The following is an 18,722-nucleotide window of genomic DNA, read 5'->3' on the forward strand; positions in this document are numbered from 1 at the left end:
TGTTTCACAGTCTGGTAGTTCTTTTTTGCTATCATTATACCTTCTTTAAAAAGGAGCTTATATATGGTTACACGATTCTTTTTTGGCATCAACATCCTGGTAATCATAAAAATAATTATCTTACATTATCATTGATGATTTGATGTATTATATATTGTATAATAATGATAAGTAATTCTACAAATTTGTTACTATTTAGGCTTGAACAGATGGAAACATTAGATTAACGAACATATCCCATAGGCAATAATACATAGAAATGATAAAATTACACGTGTAAAATAAGCCAGATGTAAAAAGATATCAGTATTTCTATCAAAAACAAGTTAGGTTATGAACTTTTAACATATATATATTAATATTTAGTTTGATAAAATCTTAATTTTTCAGATTATATAGCATAAACAATTAATCATGTGTTTAATGCAATATTATATGAAATAATATATTTCTAATAACGTATTTAACTTATAAGTACTTGATACACTTTAAAATTTGAACTGATTAGTAAATTTCTAATAAAATGATAATGATAAATATAATGATAGATATAATGTAAAACATACTCGTAGATCTTTGATCTTATTTAATTTCTTGTGGAATACTTGATGAAAACAACTATATCATTAGAAAACGCGAGTGAAAAGAAAAGTTTATTTCTTGTAACATTCCTTGTTAGGTTCGTAGCAGTACGTTGTTTTCTTATGTGTTATTAATTCTGATTGGCCACGCCATTAGGTGAGACTCGTACGCCATGTTTCTTTTCTTTCATTTCGTAATTTTGATTGGCAATGCTATAATCATTGTGGTTCAAATGATCAACCACATCGGCAATGAACAAAATGTAAAGTACATTTTATGGTTGCGTTCTAATGCAATAATTGAAATTCATTATCAGATAAGATTGTTTTGTGTTTCATAACACGCATAATATGTTGATGTGAAAAAGGAAATATTATAGTACTTCTTAATTCTTTGTATTATTATTTATTATTATATACTACTATCATTTATTATTATTTATATATTATTCTAGGTTTATCTATTACTATTTATTATTATTATTATTCATACTGTGACATGTTTCAAATAAAAGATGAATGGCTGCTTCCAAATGCCATATTCTAATATAATTAGTTTGCTTGTAGATTCAAGTATGAATATGTGAAAATTAATTTTGTTTTTGAAATGAAATTTATTAAGACATTTTAGCGCGAGATGGACAATTAAAAGTTGAAGTGAAACGAAAAGTGAAATATGGGAATATTGTTGTACTTTTCGATATACTGATGTAATATTCTAATAAAAACTTTTGAGATTGCTGAGAACTATAAAATTTGAAATACACTTAAAAAAATTTTTTCTTATTATGCCTTTGATTTTCTTATTATGCCTTTCATCATCTTTCGCTAGAAGAGAATGTGACTACAGCGACAGGTGTGGGCAAAATATGAACTACACACGTAACGGAACAGTGTCTCCATCATGCGTTTATCATATCGGTGTATAAGCTTTAGTAGATAAGTTAGGTCATACTTCTCTCACGCGTTATAACAATCGGTTTCGTGTAGATAGGATAAGTAGTTTTGTAAGCTGTGACCTCACACTTTTCAATTTTTCATATGTACATCTTCTTTGATGGAGCCTGTGTCTTGCAGTATGTCCTGCTGGATACTATGCAGTTCGTATTTGTCTCAGAATAAATGTATATTTTAAGACAAATGAATAATAAATATAATTGATGCATATAATAATTAATATATAAATTTACAGCAAAAAACAAGATTTTATACAATGTTTTATTAAAAATAATTAGTGAATATTTATTATATATATATCATATTATTATAATATATATTATCATTATAGTAACAGCAGTATTAATATAAAGTGAACTACAGAGAAAACCATAAATAATAATGCTAGAAGTAAAACCTCGTAGATAATATGGAAGCGAACTTGTATTTTAATCTTTATAAAAATTACATATAATATATAAATGTTTGTTGTTGTTCACTAATTATTATTTTTTTTAAGTAATTTACAAACGTATATACTTTATATGTATTTATCATCAAAAAAAATTGTTTTACTGGTGTGTTCTAGCTAGTATAGATCACCGTGAAACCCATGTCAACCGTCAAGGAAGGAAATAAATATAAGATTGTATAGTAACAACATACTAAATTATTAAATAAGGAAAAGAAAGTAGTTGATAATTTTTATTTACATTGATACAATAAAAAAAAAAAAATAATAAAAAAAAAACAATCGAATTACTCAGCCTCGAATTTACGCTTCCTAAATTACGTATCTAAATGTTGGCCAATACATACACAATTGATTATAGAATTTTTATGTTTCCAATCTATAAAATATAAAAAACCAAAATTTGTTTTTTAAATTTAATAATATTTTGGAAATTTAAATCTATTGACATGACCGACTGGATAGGTATTTCCTTATTGTTGCCATGAAATCATTTGAAGCTCATTAAAATGCCCGAGTAAGTTTACGTAGCTTATCCGTGCTCAACAATGTAAAACGCATTTCTTTGCACTTGGAATGATTAAGAAAATCCGATCATCATGTGTTTACGTACATAAATAAGCAGACAATCTATTTCACGGAAATAAAACATACACCATTTAAACGTAATATGACAATCAATAGCAGGAATACGAACTTCTACTCTTTTGTCGCAGATTTGGAAAGGCACCACTGTACAAAACTTTTTTTTCCAGAAAAGTATCGAAAACAACATTTTCATTCAACAATGAGAATAGTAATTTTTGACCGATTTCAATGAAGATGGATTTATTTAAACATTCTCGAAACAATATTATTTTTTAACATGATTTTTGGTAAAGATATTCAAGTCGCTAATGTCTGTCACTGATCTTTTTTTCTATTATTTATAATAACAGAAATGAGTTTTAACGAAAATAGGTTTCGCTTTTTGTTTTAGTATAAATTACGCTTGTACCTCGTGAACTCTTAAATTGTTCGAAATAAGTTTCTTTCTGTATTTTTTTAAACTTTATTTAATTCGTTATTGAATACCGTAGTTATGTACATGTAGGATGGTATTTTCGAAAATTTTTGAGTTGTTCAGGGGTAGCATGATACAGAAAAAGCCGGGAAACACTACATTGTTGGCTCGTAAGAAATAAATTTTAAAGAGATTAAGAAAAAATTTCTTTTTAAATTTCCTTTGAAAAGAAAATTTTTTATTTTATTTCTTACTAAATGTACAAAATATAATGGATAAAATTCCGACAAATTGCAGATCATACGAAATGAGTACTCGAAAGAATATAGTTTAAGGGTAGCTAATTTATATATAGATCTAATGTGTAGATATAATGAGGATCTATTTTATAATACATTTTATTGCTTGATATAACTTCTATAGATAAAAAGAAATTACTTACAAGAAAACACTCAATATATATATAACACTCAATATATAACAATCAATATATATATACTTGTTCAAAATAGTCATAAATCACTTTTAAATGTTTGCCTCAATTATATCGATCAGAACGTTTTTTAAATTATTCTGAAAAATGAAACTGAAGTTTTAACAATTGCTATTTCATAATATCCTTTAAAATTTTCTTATCGTATGTATAATAATGTAAACATGTAATGTTTCTATGTAGATATATAACAAGAAACATATATATGTGTATGTATATATATATATATATATATATGTATATATGTATGTAAATATATACGTATATACATATATAATAAATATTATATAATATTATATATATAATAAATTTAACAAGAGAAGCAGATGAAATAATTATCAATCGATCGGTAATAAATCAATACCACAAAAAAAGATCATTTTCTTCACATCAGGATGATAATCATAATAATCTAAATGACAATATTTCCCTCAATAGTATAAAAATGTAGTCGTGCGATCCTCTTTCGTAATCCAACAGAAATTTTCCTATTTTCTTTAAAACATAGATCTTGATTTCTTCACTTTATGATTAATCAGATTCAAAAAATAATGCTATATAATTTGAATGAGAGACAAAGAAAACGTTTTTGTTGTATCATCGAAGATGCTTTTTTTTCTTTTTCCTCTGAATTCATTTGAATTTCATTCTATTGGCGTCGAACAAACTCCTTTTATTATAGATATTTGCAAATTATACGAGCCGAAATTTATAACACTTTTATACGCCGAATCGGTAAAGATATTTTTCATTTTCTTTTCTTTATTGTTATTATATGTATTTCTGTATTCCTTAAAAATGGAGATGACAACGATGATGTTCAAATAGATGCGAGCACTTTCTCGTGAAGAAATTGTGAGCACGAATTTGTATTTTTCACAATTGCACGAATCATCGTACTACTTAAAACACAACCTTCTTACATAGTGGTGATCTCTAATTACAATACAATGAGATTAATGACTTCTCCTTAATAATAAGTACCTTTGACATATCTTCAGCTGTGTGGCTAGTGATATTCATTTACAAGGAAAATGGTACCGATTATTGTCACAATTCACCAGGTAACATATTTTATTTAAGATTCAAATAAAATGATGATCCGTTGTGATACCGAAAATATTTTACGAGAATGGTATTTGATCGATATAAATTAAATCGAAATCAATGAAGTAACAACATGGAATTTAGAAAAATGAATCACTAAAATGGTTCCAGATTCTGTTTACGAAAGAAGACAAAATTTACGAGATCTCTCCATGAGCGCTGTTTCACTTAACAACTCAACATATTTTTATTTGAATACTTTTTCTATTTTCTACTTTAAAAGTCTTGCTTTTATTCTTTTTCCTTTTACTTCTTTTTCTCCTTTAACATATGGCATTTGTAAACGTAAATAAGGATGGAGAATTAGATGACTTTTTCGGTAAAATATTAAAAGAACTTTCAGTTTTACTTTTAACATTGTCTCGTAAATGAAAGAGTATGGAAGGTAGATTTCAAAAAAAAATTTGGTGAATTATATGCTGGACGTGCCGACATTGTTTTCGCAACGTTTTTTATTAACGATGATAAATTAAATGTCGTTGATTTTACGCTTCCTATTTTCATTTCTAAAAACTATTTCTTCATTCAGGTACCAGAAATACTCGCGATTAAATGTTCATCTTACTTTTCAGTGTGATTACTTGCAATCGAATTTTGTATTGTCTCATTCTGGATGCATTAACTTTCATCGTTCACAGAATTGTCATTTTTATAGACTTTCACTAATTTTGTTTGAATTTCTACATTTGGTTTGTTAATTGCTTCATCGATCTTATTCATTTCTCTGAAAATAAAAAATGGAAATGTTCATAAAATAGATCATTTATAGTTCTATAATTTTTTGGACATTTGGGGTATATTTTGTCAATAAGGAATCAAAGGTTTCAGTCGATATTTCTTGATCCGCGTTTCATTTGGTTTTTAAAAAAGAATTTGATCTAGAGTTTCTCCTCAGCATTTTTTAACAAATCTCCATCGATCTTTAGATTTAAAATCTTGCTGTATTGTTGAAATATTATTTTCTTGCACTCTATACAGAACATTCTTTCTTTTGATTCTTTCTTGGTCTTCGTTTTCAAATAATAATATATTAACCGACGAGTACTCCATAGGTTGACAGCGAAGCAATTTTAATCAATAAATGTACGGAGCATCCTAACCCGATTGCCTATAGATAAATGTATTTATTATGACTTAACTATCGAAAATCTCATATCTGTTTCGTAAATAATTAATGTTTGTCGACATGAGTATTATTAAAAATGTCTTCCCCGTCACGCTACGTGTTTCATACGTTCGACGTTTGTAGATAAAATAGATCTTGGAAGCAAAATTGTAACAATAATCTATTGTTTTTTAATTATTCCTGTATTTAATTATTGAATGCTATCATGGTAATTGTAATCATTAATAAATTAATCATGTCAAGGTTAATATCCCTTTAATTATTTAATGTTTTACGATTTAATAGAAATGAAGTTATTATTGACAAATATATTTAATAAAGAAATATTATAATTTCGTTTGTGAATAACAATATTCTTAATATATATTCATTATGATAAAAAAAAGTTTTGATTATATATATATTACACTGCTCTGATTTTCAGTGTTTTTCAAGTAATTATTTTCATATGCAACAATAATAAATAAATTTACTGAAAACACGTAAATTGTAATATGAAATGTTTTAAACAATAATTAAATATTAACTATTACTCGCGCACATTTTCATATGCATGTATATAAATATATAATAAATTTTAACATAAATTTATTAGAACTATTGTTTTAAAGCTAATGGAATGATACCTTTGTATTTTCTATAAAATATTCACAGTATTGTTCTTAAAAATAAATTAGTTATTATATTGTAATCAAAGATGTAATCGTCATATGATTAAAGATAATTAAATTAATCATGACCTTTCATTACAGGATATTGACTATTTTTCTTATTTATTAATCAATGCTACTAATTATTAAATAATCATAATCTATTGTCCGATTTCATTTATTAATGAGATTACATTTTGCTCTATATTCTTTATAGATACATGCATATTCATATTGTCTATATTTTGTATATATATATATATATATATATATATATATATATATATATATATATATATATATGTATACATATAAACAAATGTAATTTTTAATTATGTCTGAAGTTCGACACAAATCATGATATTTTTGATGTATGTGTATGTGAATTTTTTTGATCCTAAAAAGTACCACTTCAAAAGGTAAGATATCTACATTATATTACTGCGCTAAATTATAGTCGAATTTGGAAATTTTACATAAATCAAATAGAAATAACTGGAAATACGCAAACCGGGAATAAAGATTTAAGTTTATCCTACAATAAATATATCAACATGAATAGTACAAACAAACCTCTCAGAAGTTCTCCAAGAACGAGCAGTACTCAATGTTAGAAAATCACTTCAACGTTGCAGTGAATTCTACAGATTTTAGAATATTTTCATAAAGAGAAGAGAATGGTTAGGTTCTCAAACTTTTCTGGATTATATTCCATCTCAACGCTTCAAAAATTTTACTGCCATTTCTAGCAGATTAGTAAAAAATAAAAATCATGTAAATTGTATTTTATAGGTTGATTTAAAATCATGGCCCATTCTAAACAACATACGTCAGTACGATATGAAAACAATGAAATAGATATTTTTTTTTAGTTACTTATACAGCATTAATCCTGTATGGTAGATGATAAGACATCCAAGAGACAATATAGAAAATAATAAACATCTTCACACTTATTGTTATCTGTATATTATCCATATAATAAATTGGATCACCTAAATTTTCAACAATAAAAGAAGAATTATTTAAAGCCTAATTTTATTTATGTTAGAGAGAAAATCTCCAAAATCAATTGACTCTATGAAGGATTCAGACTGATTGCACAAATCAAGACGACCTGACATGATTAAAATAAATTTACCTTCTCTATGATACGTACGCCTATGTTTGGAAATACTGATACACTGCTGTAATGAAAAGTAAATTGGAATTGTGTGATATTTTTTATTATATATATATATAATGAAAATATTTTCAATTTAGAAGTTGGTAGTTTCAAATTAATTTGAGAATTTTAACTTAAAACTTTATTAAGTAACGCAGTAGCTTTATTAAGTGAAGCAAAAGCTTATATGTATGCATATTTATCTTTCTATTTTATTACAAAATTATAATCTGAAAATGAAAATTCATCCAGAACGAATATTGAAAGTTAATGTTAATTCTTTACACGAGCACATTTAAAATTTTCGTAATTTTTTGCAATATTTCTAATAATTTTTTTCTTCTTTACAGGAAATATTGATGACTTAATAGATGGAATACAATGTACCATAGAGTTATTTTTTCTTTTACAAACGAAAATACATTTTTCTATGATCAGAATACAAGTACTCAAAAGGATACCAATTAAAAAGAAGGAAATAAGAGGTATAACGCTGATTAGAGGAACCGGATGATGCTTGATTATATTATTCGATTTCTTTTTAAATATATATTTTAAACGATTTAACATACCATTGTCGATAAATTTCTGCAACCTAGAAAAAGTTAGTGCTATAATATACGGAAAATTACGATTTATATTATTAAATTCTTGTATTCTTACTGAAAATTGATGAGATCGGTGAATGGATTGTTTTTAGATAAAATCATAGCAAAACTGTTTAGATGTCCTGTTTCAATAGGAACCACATTGCATGGTATCTTCAGATTTCCTATACTGTTAAATTTATCACTCGTGTATAATGCTAGCTTCCGATTTTTACACACCTGTACTTTAATAACGGATATTAACAATCAAATTATATACAATAATGTATACAATAAAAGTTCATGGCAAAATTTCAAAGTTGGATTTCTCATACATAATGAAAAAAGAAATAGGTTTTATCAATATGGTTCCGAAAATGTTTAACTTTGGAGTTATTAAGCTTTAAAGCAGAATCTTAAAATTAGTTATTTTGAATCATGGATTTTACTTCTGGAATAAAATCTGGAATACTAGTTAGATTTTGTTTAAGTATGCAAAGAAATCTGATAAGTTTTTTATTGAACTGAACATAGATTTCCATATTCATAATCATACGTAGGATTTTTTTGAAGTTTCTTCGGAAATCAATAAGTCCAATAAATGTCCATATGCAAGCAGGACATGGATACTTCGAATATTTCATGCAAGAAAATGCCAACAGTGTGTATCAAAATTCAAGCAAATAAATATTGAAGTACTATGAAATTCCATTTAAAAATCTTATAACTCGAAACTTAAGTATTTCCTCATGTTAGAGCCTAGTTTCTCTTTTCCATAAATGAATAATTAATTTATGAAACTTTGCCATATAGTTAGTTTACACATAGTATAAATGAATTTTCTTTAACATTTAATTTATAATATTTCATCGTACTCTTTCAAATGCTTCAAATTCGGTAATGGGCAAATTTTCTTCTTTTAACATCAATTTCATAACTTTCTCTGCAAACGGATCTTTCGAATTCTGTAAGTAAATATATTTCTTTATCTCCCTACACATATTTTTTATACATAAATATGTGCGTGTAAAATAGCACAAGTTATACATATACAATGACGTATATATCCTACTGCAAGTATACTTACTGCAAATTTATCATAGTAAGCCGTACCACGAGCGACGACAAGTTGATAAGTGCCGTCTGCAACGAAGCCCTCTAATGAATTAAATGGTAAGACGTGATTTATAGACGTTAAAAAGCTTATCAAAGCAGCTGAATAGCCGGCCCAAAAGACGATAATCAAAAGAAATATTGAGAAGTATGCTATTCGTAACGAAAATATCTGTGTGAAATCTACAACATAGAAATACTTTGAGTAAATATTCCTATTAGAAGAATCAAAAAAAAAAACACAAATCAAAAAATATAGAATCAAACCAGTAAGTCCCTGTTGGCAAAATATACCCCAAATTTCCAACAAATTATCGATTAACAAATGGCTTATTTTACGATCGGTTCCATTTCTTATTTTGAGAAAAACCAATAACATCGTTGCCGCGATTATTACACCGAACATAGCAATCCAAACAGAATAATTAAAAGTCTAAAAAGAAACAACTCTTTATCCATTAAAGTTAACGCATGAAAAAAAAAATAATAAAGAATTCAATTGCAAGTAACCGTACTAAGAAATGAGATGACCATTCAACCGCAAATAGTTCTGGTTTACGAATGAAGAGATAGTTTTTGGTGATCACATGAGGTAGCGCGAAGTCAACGACATTTAATCTATCATTGGTAATAGAAAAACCAGCAAGAGAAATGTCTGCTCGTCCTGCATTTAATTCTGCAATTGCTCCAGTCCATGTATTTTCTTCTGGATTCCATCTTCCGAACTCTTCTACTTCTGAGACTATGTCGAAACTGAAGTTAAGAGCAACACATATTTCTCTTAGTAATTCATTGAACGTACTGCCTAATTCGCCATCCTCTTTTAGGTTTATGAATGTTGAACCCTACACAATAGAAAAAGGAAAATGAAAAATAATATTTTTCAGTAGAAAATAGAAAAGATGTATAAATGAAGATATTTTGCCTTTACTATTACAGCTCTCATGATTATACTCTTTAAATTATTTCTTCGTTCGTAAATAAAATCTGGAACCATTTTAATGATTCCCTTCTCTGAGCTCCAAGTAGCTATATCATTGATCTCAATTTGATTCGTATCGATCGAATACCATTCTCGTAAAATATTTTCCGTACCACAATGGACCATCATCTCAGTATTGAATCTTAAATGAAATATATTACCTGGTGGATTGTGACAATAATCGGTACCATTTTCCTTATATATGAATATCACTAGCCACACAGCTGAAGACATATCATAGGTACTTGTTCCTAAGGAGAACTCATTAATCGTGTTATAATTAGAGATCACTACTATGTAATACGGTCGTAGAGTTTCTTTTAAGTAATAAGATGATTCGTGCATTCGTGAAAAGTATAAATTTGTGCTCATAATCCCTTCGTGAGAAAGTGCTCGTCTCCATTTAAACATTGTCGTTGTCATTTCCATTTCTGAGGAAAATGAAAGTAAATATAATAGCAATAACGAAGAGAAAATGAAAAATATCTTTACCTTTTACCGATTCGGCATATAAAAATATCACAGATTTCAGTCCGTATAATTTGCAAATGTCTGTGATAAAAGAAGTTTGTTCGATGCCGATAGAATTAAATTTACATGAATTTGCAGTCTTCGGAAGAAAGAGAAAAAGAATAGGCAGTATTTTGAATGGCACAATCAACGTCATATTCTTCGTATGTCCTTTGAATAATTATAGTGCTGCTTTTGCATTTGAACGAATCAACAACTATTAAAGAAATTGAAAAATTGTCTATCCGATAGTCAAAGGAGACCACACGAGACTAAATTTTTAAACTATTAAAAGGATTATTATCACGTCGTTTATTATGATTATTGCGTAGATCGGATGTCACGCGATGTTCGTGTGTATATTAGCGAGGAGAAAATGATTTTATCTTTGCTGGTATATATTCATTATCGATCGATTGCTAAATATTCTTTCCAATTGCTTCTTTTATTGCTCCATAGTTATCTTTGATATATGCGCGAACCCATCCATATATACGCACTAAGACCTATATACTTATATAAATTCATATCTATTTATCTCATATATAAATATATATATTTATATATATATTTATATAAATATATATAAACGTATATATATGTACATATGCAAATATATGTGTGTGTGTGTGTGTGTATAGACACGCACGTATGGACATTATGCATTTATATTACTCTACTTGAAACAGTCACACGTTAAAAGAAATTCTTAAAATGTCAATTTTATTGAGATACTTTAATAGATATTCTGACTTATAAAATCGAAACATGTATTTAACAATATGATCGACCGCGACACGTGGTGTATATATGTACATCGTCTAATAAGCAATTCCCATTAATCTATAAAATCTATATTAAAATGGAATGTGTTTATAGAAATTAGCTTTATGAGTCTACATAAATCAATAGTTCTTAAGCTTTATTAGTTTGAGGATCTATTTGATAAAATGTGCATTTTACTAGAATACCAACTATTAACTTAATAGCACTTTTCGGGATAAAGTAAAATTCACAAATATAAGCTCTTCTTTTCTTCTGATCCACACTACGATTATAAAAATTAACTAAAATTGTTGACAGTAATGCACTGTTTCCCAAACATTTTCGAATCACATTCCACATTAATACTTTAAAAACTTTGATTGTCCCACAGATATTTTACTAAAAAAAAAAAAGTATCTTAAATTATGTTGCTTTTACTGATTTAAAAGCATGACCTACGCTCAAAGACATACGTCCGTGCAATAGGTAAACAGTACGAACGAAAGGATGTTCGTTTCTTTTAATTATTCATGCAGTTTCGCATTAAGCATCGAACGCATTGATCCTATGTGACAGAATATAAGAAAAGAGAAAATATGGAAAATTACGAGCACTTCCATGACCTTTTTTATCTTTGCGATATCTTGTGACCTACACGACAAATTAGCGTCAAGAATACTATGAAAGTAATAAAATAGAGTGCATTACAAATTTTATAACACATTACGTAGCTATACGTACATTCGTAAATATCAGACAAAGAAATAGACATAGAATTTCACACAATGCACTAATAATCAATTAGTTTAACAGAAATTAATGGCAGAGGTAGAATTATAAGAAATATTTAGTGTTGAATCGTTCAATTGTGTTATTACAAATCGGGAGTTATGGCTATAACTTTTGAGGTAACAGAGGACAAAGTGTTGACTTGTTAGCTATATTGTTTATTATATTTCATCGGATGTATAGCTTTCGAAATGATTTGCAATGAATTGGTTTCAGGCGACCTTTATAAGCTTATATCTAAATTGAAGGATTTTTACGCACTTACATTGTAAGAAATTGCAACTATGGTGAATTCCGTTAGAATTCATCGTAAGGTTATTCATATATGGAAACAAGCGGAAGGGAATCCGTACAAAATGAATCCATACAAGTACATTAAATAAGTTAAGTATCTATTATATTATATTATATCTATTATATTATCTATTATATTATATCTATTATATCTATTATATTATCTAAAAACGGCATTGTGAAATCAATTTGCGTATAAGATTAGCAAGTTAACAATTCTATAGACGGTTGTTAAAATCAAAGATGTAGATATCGATTAAATAGTGCACACTACGTCTATGAACCTATCCGACCTGACCAGATGTCTTGTAGTTACAATCGACCGTCGCACGATTAGTTAAGATTCAAATGATCAACTGACGAATAAAGTTAAAATCATGACATTGAGTCAATAAAAATACATAGGTTACAAAAATAGGATCATAACATTGAGATCAATAAAAACACAAGGGCTACGAAAATGAGTTGTGAATTACGTGATCGAATGCGATGGCTAAAAATTCACGGATAGCTAATGATATTTGTTTCAGATGTAAATTGAAATGTATACATAGGGACAGTAGCGATGCTAACATTCAATCGGTTTGGAACAAAGCAATCTTGACTGGATTGATATTCTTCGATTGCAGCAAAGGTATCAGTACTTTTACAAATTTGTTAAAAATATATCGTAATTATAATGTGTTATTATTAATCAGTTATTCTTAAATTTATATAAGGTTGGAAAGTTAATGGATCCTACTGATTTCATTCGCTCTTAATACCAAAGATATCGTAAGTTATCTCACTTGTCTTATGACAAATAAAACAGACATTTATTCGATCCAGTACCAATCCAAATTAAAGAAGGCAAAATTATATTTTACGCAACAGTTGATGTAGCCTTTTTATTCGACTTACAATCACGTAATATTAAAATATTTACTGATATATTGTAAGAGAACTCTCGGTGTTATAATTTTCATTGTCAGAAAAAGCAAACAAAACAAAAAAATGTTTATAAACAAATTTTTTATAAAAAAATGTCATGTGAAGCAAAAAAATTTTTCCATGAATATCGAATCATTTAATTTTCTTCGAATCATGTAATCACGAAAGACGTATCTCATAATTTTTCTTTGAATACTCTTAACCTGCCAAAGTATATTCTGAGGAAATATAATGTTACTGTGCGTTAATCGAATAATTTCTTATGTGGTACATTTCTCAGGTCTGATACTTGTTTTCATATCTTTTTTTTTTTACTTCTTCTCTTCATATTTTAGTCTTTTTTGTATTATTAAAGAATAATTGTTAAATTGTTATATCGTAAAAATCGTAGATAAAGGTTGTCAATAAATATCGTAAACAATCCTTGACATTTCATTTGGAATTTAAATGTTAAGCCAATTGCATTTGACATCTAATTTTTTGAGAATTTTTAAATTTCATCATGAAATGTTACAGGACAAGAAAAGGATGGTATACAGTATTGTGCTTCGTCCTATCTAGGGAATGTGAAATTGCTGCGGAAGTATATAAACAAGATATGTCAAAATTCCATTTATGTAAATATAAGTCATTAAACAAATGCAACAATTTTATTGAAAAGTAGTGGAACATACCTACTAAAATAACAAATAAACAAAACTTTTGATTGAAGCATTTGTATCGTCATATTTTCGAAAGAAGTACTGTATTCCAAGTTATACTCGTATGAATATTTATATAAATATTATATTCTAATTATTCCTCAAGCTAGATTATGATCTTATCGTAAAAGAATTTTATAGTGATTAAGAATATGTTTACATATTATTAATGTATATTGTTATATATTTTTTGTATATAGTATATATAGAATATATACTAATATATTATATATATAAAACTAAATCCGTGTGTGCGTATATGCTTTATGTAAAAGGTTCATTCATTGTGATTGCCGTCTTGAGAAATTTGTCATAATTGACATATACTAGACAATAAATTATGTTTACAGAAAATTTAATGGAAATGTAATTCTGTTAGGTACACCATCAGGTTTTATATATAACAGATGAAAAACGAAATGTGTATTTCGATTATGAAATATCTAACCATATCATATTCTGCGCAAGTATGAAAAATCGAAGCAGTTTGAAACAATTAAAATATGTGCAAGTACAATCAATAAATAAAGAATATGTATTGTATAGGTCTACACGTATATAATGAAAAGATTCTGTTTCAATTTCAAACTGTATTACGTAATGTAAAAATTTAAATAAATATAAACATGTTCTTATTACTTTAAAAAATTATAACAAGGATATAAGTATCACTTAGAGCGAATATTACAGTTCTTAATAGATATGAACCTTACGCGTATAAATTATCGATCTGTTAATGTATTGCAACATTTCTAATATATTTCTTCGTCTTTACAGAAAATACTGAAGATTTAATGGATGGGACACGATCTTCAGGGGAAATATTTTTTCCTTTACGAACAAAAATATACTTTTTCATGATCAAAATGCAAGTACTTAAAACAATATCAATTAAGAAGAAGAAAATAGGAGATATAACGCTGATTAAGGAAATCGGTTGATGCTTGATCATATCATTGGATCCTTTCATAAATGATCTATATTTTAAAAAATTTATCATACCATAGTCGATGAATTTCTACAACCTAGAATAAACTAGTGCTATAAGAGATATTAATTGAAAATTTATATTAGTTAATACTTGTATCTTACTGAAAGTTGATGAGATCGGTGAATGGATTCAGACAAAACTATAGCAAAACTATTTCTACGTTTTGTTTCAATACGAACCACATTGCATGGAATATTCAGATTTCCTATACTGCTCAGTTCATTACTCGTGTATATTGTTGGTTTCCGATTTTTACAAATCTGTAACTTAATAACAGATTTTAATAATAAAATTGTATACAGGGTTCAAGAAAATAACGTGGTAGAAATTCTAATATGAATTCTTTATATATAAAGAAGAACAAAATAGGATCTATCAAAATGGGTTCAAAAATGTTTAATTCTTGATCTATTAGACTTTAAAAAAGGATAATTAGTGATTTCCAATCATTATAGTTTTATTCCTTGGAATCAAATCTAAAACCTTAATTACACTCCGACTAAATATGTAACAAAATTTGCTAAATTTTTTGTTGTATTGAATATCACTATCAACCACAAATTGATTATCGTATTCACAATAATTTCTAAGTAAGCATATTCGAAATTCAATAGGACCATAAAGTAAAGTCAATATTCCAGCAAGAGATAGACATTTTGAAAATTTCATGTAAAAAATGTTAACATATATACTAATTCATGTAAGAAAATGTTGAAAAGTGTGTATCATAATTCCAGTAAATCATCATTCGAATCCTATAAAATTCAATTTCAAAATATCATATCTGAAAACTGAAGTATTTCGGTACTCATTTTCATGGAAGGTGGTTTTCATATATGAGGAATTCATTCCACAAATTTTATTACTTAATTACTTTATTACTCTTGTACATATATAATGACGTATGTATCATACTTACTGCAAACTTATCAAAAAAAGCTGTACCACGAGAGGGGATAAGTTGATAAGTATCGTCCTCAACGAAGCTTTCTAATGAATGAAATGGTAAGACGTCATTTTCGGACGTCAAAAAACTTATCAAATCAGCTGAATAGAATATACGTATGCTATTCATAACGAAGATTTATAAGAGAAATCTACAGTAAAAGAATATTTTGATTAAATATATCTATTAGGGAAATGAAATGAAATGCAAATCAAATAACATTGAATCAAACCAAGAAGTCCCTTTTGGCAAAATATATCCCAAATCTCCAAATACTTATCAATCAATAAATATTTTATTTTACGATTGCTTCCACTTTTTATTTTGAGAAAGACTAGGAAGATCGATGAAACGATTAATACTCCGAACGCAGCAGTTCAAACAGAATGAGAAAAAGCCTATAAAAATAACAATTTTTTAATTTATAAACGTTAACGCATAAAGAAAAAGAGAATAAAAAATTCGATTAGAAGTTATCATATTAACAAGTGATCGAACTACGAAATATTCTGGTTCTGGAATAACGAGAATGTTTTTGGAGTTCAAAAGAGGAAGCTTGAAGTCAACGACATTCAATTTGTTTTTTTTTTTATAATAAAATCTGAAAAAAATATCAACATGTCCAGTATATAACTCTGCAATTCCATCAGAGCAAATCTTTTCTTCTAGATTCCGTTTTCCGTATTTTTCTATTTTTAAGACAATGTTAAAACTAAAATTTATAAAATTATTAAAATTGAAATAAAAATTTTTACTTAAAACTAAAAGTTTTTTTAATATTCCATCAAATATACCGTCTATTTCGTCGTTCTTGTTTTTAATTATCAATTGTGAATCTTAAAAAAGAAGAAGAAAAGAAAGAAATAAATGAAAACAAATTTTGTCAAGTAAAAAAAAGGAAGATAGAAATATTTTACTTTAATTGTAACATGATTGAGCCCTGTAAATTCTATCTTCTTTTGTAAAGAAAATCTGGAATCATTTCAGTGATTCCTCTCTCTAAGCTCCAAGTAGCTACATCATTGATTTCGATTTGATTAGTATCGATCGAGTACCATTCTCGTAAAATATTTTCCGTACTACAACGGACCATTATTTCGGCGTTGAATTTCAAATGAAATATATTACCTAGTGGATTGTGATAATAATCGGTACTATTCTCCTTGTAAATGAATATAACTAGCCATAATACTGAAGATATATCAAAGGTACTTGTTGCTAGAGAGAACTTATTAATCGCGTTAAAATTAGAGATCTGCGCTATGTAATACGGTCGTATGGTTTGTTTTAAGTAGTACCATGATTCTTGCAGTTGTGAAAAGTATAAATTTGTGCTCTGAACCCCTTAACGAGAAAATATTCGTCTCTCAGTGATTTAAACATCATCGTTGTCATTTCCATTTCTGAGGAAAATGAAAATAAATGCAATACAAATGAAAAAAAGAAAATGAGAAATAACTTTACCTTTTACCGATTCGGCGTATAAAAATGTCGCAGATTTCAGTTCGTATAATTTGCAAATGGTTACGATTAAAGGAGTTTGTTCGACATTGATAGTGCGAAATTCGGATGAACTTGCAATCTTTGGAAGAAAGAGAAAAAGAATAAACACTATCTTTAATGGCACGATCAACGTCATTTTCTGCGTTTGAATAATTATAGATTGAGTAATTATCGTGCTACTTTTCAATCTCTACGAATAGGCAATGATTAAAGGAAATGAAAAATTTTCTATCCGACAACTGAAGCAGACAAGTCGAGACTAAATTTTTAAACTATTGGAAGGATCATTATTATGACGTTTATTATGATTATTACGTAAGTCGGAAGTCACGCGATGTTCGTGTATATATTCAAAACAGAGAGAATAATTATATCTTTGCTGGTATATATTTATTATCGATTGAATAATAAACATTCTTTCCGTTTGCCTCTTTATTATACTAGATTATGAATATATCCATCCGTAAATATGGGATTCATGCATGTTTATATATATTCAAATGTTTATATAAATTCATATATATATATATATATATATATATATATATATATATATACTCTTAAAAATGATTGACCAGGGCTAGTTAAGAAATATATACGAATGTCCAAGAAGTATACATGAATGTCGTTTAATAAGTAATTCCCGTTACGATCTATATTAAAGTGGAATGAGCTTATCGAATCGCAGTTAGCTTTATTTATGTGTCAACGTAAATCAATAGCTTTATTAGTTTAAGAATTTATTTGATATAATGTGCATTTTAGTAGAATTTCAACTATTAACATAGCACTATTTAGAATGAAGTAAAATTCACAAATATAAGCTATTCTTTCTCTTTGGTCCACACTACTATATATAATTTTACTATTTATATAATTATATATATATAATTATATAAATATATATAATTACTATATATAATTTTTATATATTCTATATAAAAATTGACCAAAATTGTTGACAATAATGCACTATTTCCTAAACATTTTTGAATTACATTCCACATTAATACTCTAAAAACTCTGATTGTCCCACAGATATTTTACTAAAAAAAAAAAAGTATCTTAAATTATGTTG

At 27.2% G+C, this 18,722-nt stretch overlaps 2 protein-coding genes and 1 long non-coding RNA gene across 3 annotated transcripts in view; 2 read left to right on the forward strand and 1 right to left on the reverse strand.

Moving 5' to 3' along the window:
- Window positions 1-18,722, forward strand: part of LOC122635846 (glutamate receptor 1-like) — a 64,074-nt gene that overhangs the window by 4,712 nt on the left and 40,640 nt on the right. The gene's annotated exons all lie outside the window — the stretch shown is intronic.
- LOC122635828 lies at window positions 1,526-14,126 on the forward strand. The gene is made up of 3 exons (XR_006328770.1): window positions 1,526-1,681; window positions 13,104-13,207; window positions 14,020-14,126. It is a non-coding gene; the product is annotated as an uncharacterized LOC122635828 (long non-coding RNA).
- LOC122635817 overlaps window positions 9,482-18,722 on the reverse strand; it is a 15,645-nt gene continuing 6,404 nt past the window's right edge. The window contains exon 2 of the mRNA XM_043826489.1: window positions 9,482-10,646. Within this exon, the coding sequence (XP_043682424.1) occupies window positions 10,117-10,646 (530 nt within the window). The 3' untranslated portion in view covers window positions 9,482-10,116. The remainder of the gene's footprint in view (window positions 10,647-18,722) is intronic.

This window comes from Vespula pensylvanica, chromosome 19 (genome assembly GCF_014466175.1).
Source record: "Vespula pensylvanica isolate Volc-1 chromosome 19, ASM1446617v1, whole genome shotgun sequence".
In the NCBI taxonomy this organism is placed as follows: domain Eukaryota; kingdom Metazoa; phylum Arthropoda; class Insecta; order Hymenoptera; family Vespidae; genus Vespula; species Vespula pensylvanica.